We start from the raw sequence: 10,113 nt of genomic DNA on the forward strand, positions 1-10,113 counted from the left end.
TGCCGTATTAGACCGCAAGGGAGGAGAGATCTAAGAGGAGGAAGGAGAAAGAAGAGGATGAGGAGGCAGGAGGAGGGCCAACCTAGCCTCCAAGGTGGTGATGTGAGGCAAAGTGATGAGGCCACCCGACACCAGATGGTAGGAGAATGAGATGAAGGAGGAAGGCGGGAAAGGAAGAAGATGCCTTAGTTGACCTCAGTGTGACGATGTCGGTGATGAGGCCAGTGGTGCAGGCCATTGTTGCTAGAATGCTAATGAGCCCCTGCTGATCCTACAAGCGCGCTTGTATGATTGGGATATGGCGACGCCTTGACTTCCCCGGATTACGATGGCGGCGATGGAAAATCAAGGCCTGGTACGGCGGAAGGAAGAAAAGGAGGCGGCAGAAGAGGGTAACGGGGCGGCACTAGGAGAGGAACCAGTTGCGGGGGTTTTCATGGTCTGAGTTTCGACCTTGTACATCACCGTGCACAACATTCGGTACATGGGTAGCGACGGAACGGAGGAGAGAGTGCTCCTAGGCCCATGCCTTTGGGGCTCCTGACACCCCCAACCCGAAAACCACCCCTAGAAGTTTCAAACAAATCCTGGAATATGACGAATTGAGCTGAAATTCAACTCATTTGTAAAGCGGGTGTAGTGTTTGCGGCGTGCTACCGAGAGGCCGAGGGGAACCAAACCGACCACGCCACTCCGGGGGCGCGCAGCTGGTCGCCCTGGTCCCGTGTGCTTCGCGCGTGCACGCCTCGACATTTCGAGAAACAGCCGATCCAGTCCGTCCACGCGCCCCGCAGATCCCATCCGACGGCACAGGCCCGTCCACCGAGCGGGACGGGGCGCCAGTGGACGACGACGTCGACGAGGCTGGGCTCACGCCACTGTGCTGCGCACGCCGCCCTTTCCCCGTCCACTCGTTCGTCTCCCCTCTTTCTCCTCCCCCACGCCCCCGACAGCGAGGCAGAAGCAACCCGAGCCCCAGCCCCAGCCCACCATTCCCTCCAGCCCAAAACCTCTTCCACCTTCACCCAGCCCCCCAGCCACCGATCCCCAATCCGCGCGCCCACCCTCCACGAGCGCGGGCGGCCATGGGATGAGCCGCGGCGGCGGGGGAGCCCGGATCCGGACCTAGGGTTTTCGGCTGCCACGCGCCATGGAGTGGGACAGCGAGTCCGACGGCGGCGGCAGCGCGGGGAGCGGGGACGAGATGGAGGAGGAGGGAGGGGAGATGGTGCTTGGGGAAGCTGGAGGGAGCGGGAGCGGGAGCGAGGGCGGGGGATTAGGAGGCGGCGACGGGGTCGGCGGGATGTTCACGTTCGCCATCGAGGGGATGCTCCGTGGGGCGGGGCCGTACGGGCTGGTCGTCACGGACGCGCTCGAGCCCGACTGCCCCATCATCTACGTCAACCGCGGCTTCGAGGAGGCCACCGGGTACCGCGCCGAGGAGGTGCTCGGCAGGAACTGGTTCGTCCCCCGTCCGTCCTCCTACTTTTGCTTCCCTTCGGTTCGATTCGTGCATGTATTGTTGGAATCGATGCCACTCAGGATCGACCAGAACTTAATTTTTGTTTGTTTGGTTTGTTACGTCCTGAGCTTTGATAGTGGTGACTTGTAGCAATAGAAATGTGGCTTAGATTGGGGAATCCTTCGGTTTACACTCTACTTGTTAACACGCATCTTCTTTGGACCAAATATCAAGCTGTGACGTGGGTTTTGTAGGATTCCCTGTGCCTGTTTGTGCTTATTTGGCTGTGAGTACTCTCCAGCAGCATTGTTTGCTTTCTGTTAACAGTCGCTACAAATGCTCGTAGGACTTCCGATTATTTGTGTGCACCAAATAGATTGAACTTAGTAACTTAGCACCAAAAACTGCCATGATGTCTTGCATCATCAGTCCCAGGAGAAGTTTTCCTACCTTAAATTGTTGAGTTTGGACCATATCTTGAGGCTTTATTTACTCTATATTGGAGCTGCTGAACAACATCTTGGCCTGATATGCTAGTTTTTGGACCATGTTGTTTGAACTCTCGTTTGACAAACAAAAGCATGTTTGTATGTAGTTTAATCTTTTTTTTTGTTTTAAGGTAATCATGTCTGATGTAGTATCCTTTGAGCAAACATAGTTGTTGGAACTTTGCAACTTCACATGAAAATGAACAAATATTTGTCATGACAGTCTCTAGAAGACTAGAACAGAAAGGGGTGGACCTGATCAGTTAAAGAAGTATTTTCAATCAAAATTTGTTTGTCATGTCCAGTCTGCCGGAATCCCCCAGGTGTTTGATGATATGATCATACTATGCTATTTTGCACTCTTCAATGAATCATGGAAATTATACCTGTAGAGTTAGAGCAGTTTGTGAAAAGAGACTTTAAGGTAGTTGGCCTTAATGAAAGATGAGCCATAAGTGCATAACTCAAAATAGTGATGCCTCGAAATGGGTATTTTTTGTGTCAGTTATAACTCCTTTTGGCATGATACTACATAAGTAATGAAAAACAGAAGCATGTTTGTAAGTACTTTTAATCATTTTTTAAGGCAACAAGGTTGTATGTAGTATCCTTTGAGGTTTGAGCATATATTTTTCATGATCTCTATGACAGAATGGGAGTGAACCTGCTCAGTTAAAAGTAGTATTCTAATCAAATTTTGTCTGTCATGTTAAGTATGCCAGAATCCCAGGTGTTTGATGATCTGACAGTTGACAATGTTATTTTGCACTTTCCAATAGTATCATGGAAAATAATGATACCTGTAGAGCTAGAGCAGGTTGTGGAATGGAACTTTTAAGGTATGTAGCCTTAATAAAAAAAATGAGCCATAGGCGCATAACACTAAAGGAAGAACACAAAAATAGTAATATCTGTAGCTGAAGGATCTAAGGTATACTTGGATAAGTGATAAATTGTGAGTTGTGACCAATTCTGCTCTTGCAGAAATAGTAATAGTAATATTCTGAAGTTCTCTTAAGTACCATCTGCTCTTTAGAATGACCTCACATATGATTATCTTGTAATATTTTGTTACGGAGGGACCCATAGATATCTGTATACTACATCATAAGAAAAAATAAGGCCAATAGTATATTACTATGATGGTGACAGTAACTTGGACAACAAATTTAGTGCAACTGATTTATGTGATGGAACAACTGTTTTCCAAAGTTTGGAAGGCTTAATATTTTGAGTTTCTGATAGAAAACGAATGGGTGGAGTACGCCTGCTCAGTTATCATGCTTCGCCATACATGTAATCTTAAGTAGTTTTCTGTTTGTATCAAAATATGTGCCAATCTTGCTGGGCAGATGACAATTATTTATTCGATATCGACAGCATGCCTGTATAGATCCCCCCCTCCTCTTTACAGACACTGACCCCACTACCTGAAGAGAGCAGTGCTCAATATCTGTTCTCTCATAATCATAAAGCCTGCTTGCCTTGCATGTACGAATTTGGAGATCTAAATGTGCAATTTCCAAGTTCAATAGTCTATGTGATAACTCATGCAAACTTTGTGGACCTATAGTAGACTGTACTCCATTGATTATCTTGTGCTATATTGGCAGTCTAGCACTTATATACCTACTACTATTGATATCACAATTACGTCAGCCTGTAGACCTTTGTCCTAGGAAATAAATAATAGTCATTATTTACTGAAGCATATTCCAAGGTCCCAAGGGATGTTTGCTACAACATAAATAGTAAATTGAATTTGTGAAAACATGGTCTACAATGTTCTGCCGTACAACTGTTGTGCATCTTGACCATGAACATTGAATTTGTTAAAGTCGTTTGCTGTCTTTGGCTGGCATTCTACATCATTATGAACCTCAAAACACACATGATAATTAAGGGAATGCCGATGAAAACTCCTGAGAAAACAGGACCCTACCACCAAGGGGTCCTTATGATACTACATGGCATTCCTGGGATATATAGATTCTTGCATGCTAATTAAATTTGGAAATGGCATTTTGTAATTAATGGCAACAAAATATATCCTGTATGCAAGTGCTGCTCTTTTCTTGAACCATTTCTCCTTTTTTAGCTGTCCATGATGTAGCTTTGTGCGCAGTAGTTTACTGTTGAACTTACTATCCTTGATGTTCTTATACACTGCTGTTTGTCCCTCTTTCAGCCGGTTTCTGCAATGCAGAGGACCATTTGCTCAGAGAAGGCACCCCTTGGTTGATGATGCAGTAGTTTCTGGGATTCAGAGATGTGTAGACAACGGTACTCAGTTCCGTGGTGATTTGTTGAATTTCAGAAAAGACGGATTTCCATTGATGAATAGGTTGCATCTGACTCCTATATATGGAGATGATGATATCATCACCCATTATATGGGCATTCAGTTCTTCACCAATGCTAATGTTGATTTGGGACCAGTACCTGGCTCAGTTACAAGGGAACCTGTGAGATCTACACGGTTTGCTCCGGATAACTTCTTCCGGCCCATAACCACCGGACTGGAGCAGGACAACTTCTGCCGGGAGTATTCCAGTCTCTTCCAGCTAACTGATGAAGTACTTTGCCAGAGTATTTTGTCAAGGTTGTCTCCAAGAGATGTCGCATCTGTGAGCTCTGTATGTCGACGGTTGTATGACTTAACAAAAAATGAAGATCTTTGGAGAATGGTTTGCCGTAATGCATGGGGTAGTGAGACTACTCGAGCTCTTGAGACAGTGCCTGCTGCGAAAAGATTGGGCTGGGGTCGGCTGGCCAGAGAACTAACCACCCTGGAAGCTGTTGCCTGGAGGAAATTGACTGTTGGAGGTGCAGTGGAGCCATCTCGATGCAACTTCAGTGCTTGTGCTGTAGGGAATCGTGTCGTTCTCTTTGGCGGGGAAGGTGTTAACATGCAACCGATGAATGACACGTTTGTGTTGGATTTGAATGCTAGCAATCCGGAGTGGAGACATGTCAATGTAAGCTCAGCTCCTCCGGGCCGCTGGGGCCATACACTATCGTGCCTAAATGGATCTTGGTTAGTTGTGTTCGGGGGATGTGGAAGGCAGGGCCTTCTTAATGATGTATTCATGTTGGATTTGGATGCGAAACACCCAACTTGGCGGGAGATCCCTGGTGTTGCACCGCCGGTTCCGCGTTCATGGCACAGCTCCTGCACTTTGGATGGGAATAAGTTGGTGGTTTCTGGTGGCTGTGCAGACTCGGGTGTACTACTCAGTGATACGTTTCTTCTTGATGTGAGCATGGACAAACCTGTATGGAGGGAAGTACCTGCATCTTGGACACCACCTTCTAGATTGGGCCACTCAATGTCTGTGTATGATGGTAGGAAAATTCTGATGTTCGGCGGTCTTGCTAAGAGTGGTCCTCTCCGACTACGATCTAGTGATGTGTTCACAATGGACCTAAGCGAAGAAGAGCCCTGTTGGCGGTGCCTAACCGGGAGTGGAATGCCTGGGGCGGGAAATCCGGCTGGAGCTGGTCCACCTCCTCGTCTTGATCATGTTGCTGTGAGTTTGCCAGGGGGAAGAGTGTTGATATTTGGTGGATCAGTGGCAGGCCTCCACTCGGCGTCACAGCTGTATCTCTTGGATCCGACTGAAGAGAAACCTACGTGGAGGATACTTAATGTTCCCGGGCGACCTCCGCGGTTTGCGTGGGGCCACAGTACCTGTGTCGTTGGAGGTACAAAAGCGATAGTGCTTGGAGGACAAACTGGAGAAGAGTGGATGCTCACCGAAGTACATGAGCTCTCTCTGGCTAGTAGTAACTCTGTTTGAAGTCTATATAAAGGTCTTTCAACCAAAGCTTCCATGAAAACAAATTAGACCTTTCAAGTGGCGTTAAGCTTGATTGTCTTCACCACCGGGCCAGAGCACTGAATGGATGTATTTGCTTGGAAGTGAGATATGGTTGGGTCTCGAGTAAAGATTAAACCTCTTAAACTGGGGTTGCTCGCTTTATTTAGCTAATGCGTAGTGATATGTTTTCTCTCTTGTTGCTGTTTGTTTGGTCTTTTACCAGATAAGTATAATTCATAAGCTACTCTCATGGAATGAGTATCAGTTTTATGTATTCTCAGACTATTCTGACATCCATTCTGTTAGGTTAAAAAAAGGACTACTCTGTACAGATGAACCCTCTCTTGTATTCTGTGAAACCGTGATAGTTATGATATGTATGGATGGTCTTGGATCAATCCTCTTTTTTTGTTAGACATGTAACAGGCTGTAGCAAGTTTTCCTCTCAGGTAAGCTTTTAGTTGTGTGTGTGTGTGTTAACTTTGTCTGTTTTCCTCTTGTTGTACACAAATAATGTACAGTTCGTTTTGTGTGTAACAATGCTGAACTGTCATGTTCTAAACGCCATTTCTGTAACATTTTGACACTTCCAAGATTGCATTACTTCTGTGTAACAGGGAAATTGCTGTCTAACTCGTTTAGTTGCAGAGAGGGAGATCTACAATTCCATTACAGCAAGTTTGGTACAATTCCATTACTGACTAAATTACATTCAAAACATATCATCAGAGGACTAGAAATGGACTCCGAAGTGATGATGTAGAATGGCGGTAGAGCACGCATCCTACGCAGCAGGGAAGTCGGCGGTGCCAGTGAACCAAGGGCACTGGAGCGCCACGGCCGCCGGCAGGCGCTCGCTGGGGTCGCACCTGAGGAGCCCGTCTAAAACCTCGAATCCATCGCGCGACAGGCGCTCCTCCGGGAACAGCTCTCGCAGCCGGCTGTCGCCTCGGCGTGTCGGCGGCATCTGCCCCGCGGCGGCGAGCGGCGTGTGCGTGTGCGTGAATCCTACACACGCGTCGCCGAGCACGCGGAAGATTCGGAAGAGTTGGTCGACCGCATTCTGTCCCGGGAACAGTGGTTCGCCGGCGAGCAGCTCCGCCATGACGCAGCCGAGCGACCAGGTGTCCACGAGCTCGTCGTAGTCCGGCCTCCCCAGGAGGATCTCCGGAGCCATGTACCAGCGGGTGCCGGCCCGGCCGCGCGGCGGCGGCGCGCCCGCCATGGACACGGCCAGCCCGAGGTCGCATATCTTCACCAGGCCCTCGCCGCCGACGAGGACGTTCCCGGGCTTGATGTCCCGGTGGACGATGCCGCGCTCGTGCATCCTCCCGGCGCCGCTCAGGAGCTGCCGCATGACGCGGCGCGTCTCCTCCTCGGTGAACGGCCGGTGGCGAGCTCGCAGGACGTGGGCGAGGCTCGGGCCGACGTGCTCCAGGACGAGGCTGCACTGACCGGTGCGGGGGTCCCGCGCGATGCCGTGCAAGCCGACGACCGAGGGGTGACCGCGGCACGCCGCGAGGTAGCACGCCTCGCGCAGCAGGTCGCGGTGGACCGCGTGTGCACGGTGGCGCCTCCTCTTGCCGCCGCCGCCGTCGGGTGAGCAGACCAGGAACTTGAGGGCGACGTCCTCTCCGGTGGCGCGGTGACGCGCCTTGACGACGACGCCGAAGCCGCCCGCCCCGAGCACGCGCGTCAGCTCGTAGTCGTCGGTGCTCCCGATGCGCCGTCTCTTGCGGGAGCCGGCGGCGTGGTCGTCCATCATGGCGCCAATGGCGGCTTCAGCTGCGGCAGCTCGCGACATGGTGGCCATGGATGCGGGTAACGCTTGCTGCCGCTGGTGCGTGTTGGAATATGTAGACTGCAGTTACGTACACGAGGTGCGGCACATGCAAACCGATTGCCGGTCGAAGATGTTTTCGTGGCGCGCGCGCAACGCTCAACGCGCTTCCGACTGCTGCTCGGCTCGCCTCCGACTGATCTGGAATGGCACTCGGTTTGCTCACCGCCTCACCGGAAGATCTATATAAACTTGATCTTCGAGGACCTCGTTGTACGCGATCGCTTTCTTCCTCCCCCGATCCGCTGCCATGGCCGCGCAGATGAGCCCGCTCCGCCGGTGGAAGCGCTTCTTCGGCGCCTTCGACTCCGTCGACGCGGCCATCGAGACCGCCGACCCTGACATGTGCCGCGACGAGCTCCGGCGCGCCAGGGGCGACATCTTTGAAGGGCTCTGCAACACCGCCGACGACGGCAAGGCGGAGAAGCTCTGCGGGGTTCTCGACGGCTTGATGGCAGAGTCCCTCGAGACGCTGCGGTTGACTCTCGTGACGCCGAAGGTGCTCGCCACCACGGACCTCGCCAAGGCCGTCCGTGCGCTGTGGAAGCACGAGTCCGAGCGGGTCCGCGCCCTCGCCAGAGGCATCATGAGCGGGTGGAGGGCGTCCGCCCTGCACGACTTCGCCGGAGAGCCGGACAACTTCAACGCGCCTCAGCCCAAGGAGACCGTCGAGCAGCAGCGTGTCTGCGCAACGACGACGGAGCGGCCTTCCTCCATCGAGATCGCCGGTCACGATCAGCAGCATGCCTCGGCCGATCTTGACGCGAAGAAGAAGAAGACGGTGGAGATCAGCAGCAAGGCGTCCGATCTCGTCGGCGGCATCAACATGGCGAAGCCCAAGGAGGTCACCGTCGGTCAGCATGTCAATGTCTCGGCCGATCCAGACGCGAAGGCAATGGAGGCCGCAAAGCGCAAACTCCATGAGAGGTACCAGCAAGCATCGGACGCGAAGCGGCAGCGCAGGGTGCAGGTCGTGGAGTCGCCGGAGATGCTCAAGCAGAGGCAGAGGAAGATGCACCCCATCCTGAGGGAGAGGAGCCTGGCGAGGTGCGCCAGCTCCATGGTCAAGAAGACGTTTTCGGTCACGAGGCAGTTTCCCATGGGCAGTTGATCCATCACAACAGTTGCTCCTCTGTAAGCGTGTGATGGTCTTACAGAATCTGCTGAAATCTGCAGAATACAAACTTTGAGAAGAGCAATTTGATCGGGTTCTTGTGTATGCTGTATTCCAACTTTCCAACTTAATTGCAATTCCAATTCTCAAGAAAATATTCAGAACTTCGCTACGCTTGGACTTCAAACGATTTAATTAAACTTATAAACACGTAGTATATGTGCAGCAAACCATGGTATACAAGCCCGAAAAGGTCAGGAGATTTAGGGCTCTAGCTAGGATTCAATTCTCCGTAAGAAAATATTCTGTGTGAGTGCGATACTGCACTCTAAGAATTGTTGGAGATGGCTGAGGAGAAGCCTTCGCAGCATTTGGAACAGAGGTGATGCCTGTGGGTTTCATTACCAGTGCAAATTTGGTAATGAGCAGCAATTTACTCTATAAAATTGGACTGATTTTCATCCTTGGAGTTGACTGAACCCAACGCTGCAATGCTGGCTTCGCAAGTGTGTCATCCTCCAACTTGTGATGTTGGCTGTTTCCTCATGCGAAAAAAAATCACACCGAAATTTGGCTGTTAGCATAATGTTCTGTTGTACATAGGTTCAGATGGACCTAAGAATCTCACGGTACACATGTATGTAAAAATGGAGTATAAACTCTCTCGTTCCAATTGTGAATGACATGTCTTTTCAGGCTAACAAATTTACAGGAAATTGGCTCGACGGATGCAGGGGAAAGAAATGAGAACACATGAATGTGCACACATAAAATGGTTGTGCGCATTGATCAATGTGGAAACGGCGAATTTACCCTCCTTTTCGTTATAGAAGGATGTTTTCAATAATTATGGCAAAATGGTTAGACCAAACTTTGAGCGTGAGAGTACAAAATTGCACTTCAGCTCAAATGAAAGTACATACTTGACTCAAAATAGTACAACTCCTAATGTATACCAGTAGGCCACAAATCTCGACTCGAGAAACCTAAAGGCGCAAACAGCACCTCCACCACCTCTCGTTTCGCTTGAGACAGGCGACCCGGGATCACTGGCGGAGCTAGGTAGGAACTGCTGGGGGGCCGAGGCTAAATCATGGCTGTTTGAGGGTGTAAACTGCTAAAAAAAAATCATCTAAGTCCTTTCCTCAAAAAAAAAAAAATCTTCATAGTTTGGTCCAAAGTTGGGGGGGCCACAGCACCCCAGGCTTGCACATAGCTCCGCCACTGCCCGGGATGCAACAACCTCGTGCAGTTTGATCGATCCACTCATTTTTTTTCTTTTTAGAAATTTTCTCATTTCTTTCTTTCTTTCTCTCATTTCTTTCTTTCTTTCTCTCATTTTTTATTTCTATTTACCTTTTTATTTTTTATAAATTCAAAAATTTCAA

The 10,113-nt window shown here is 50.0% G+C and overlaps 2 protein-coding genes across 2 annotated transcripts; both read left to right on the forward strand.

Moving 5' to 3' along the window:
- Positions 1-896: 896 nt before the first annotated feature.
- Positions 897-6,169, forward strand: LOC123168584 (adagio-like protein 1). The gene is made up of 2 exons (XM_044586474.1): positions 897-1,461; positions 4,139-6,169. The coding sequence occupies exons 1-2, from the start codon at positions 1,151-1,153 to the stop codon at positions 5,748-5,750; spliced, it is 1,923 nt and encodes a 640-aa protein (XP_044442409.1). The 5' UTR covers positions 897-1,150; the 3' UTR covers positions 5,751-6,169.
- A 1,535-nt stretch (positions 6,170-7,704) lies between these two features.
- Positions 7,705-8,843, forward strand: LOC123170410 (uncharacterized). Its single transcript, XM_044588272.1, has one exon. The coding sequence runs from the start codon at positions 7,862-7,864 to the stop codon at positions 8,720-8,722; it is 861 nt and encodes a 286-aa protein (XP_044444207.1). The 5' UTR covers positions 7,705-7,861; the 3' UTR covers positions 8,723-8,843.
- Positions 8,844-10,113: the final 1,270 nt, after the last annotated feature.

The sequence above is a fragment of the Triticum aestivum genome, chromosome 7D (assembly GCF_018294505.1).
Source record: "Triticum aestivum cultivar Chinese Spring chromosome 7D, IWGSC CS RefSeq v2.1, whole genome shotgun sequence".
In the NCBI taxonomy this organism is placed as follows: Eukaryota; Viridiplantae; Streptophyta; class Magnoliopsida; order Poales; family Poaceae; genus Triticum; species Triticum aestivum.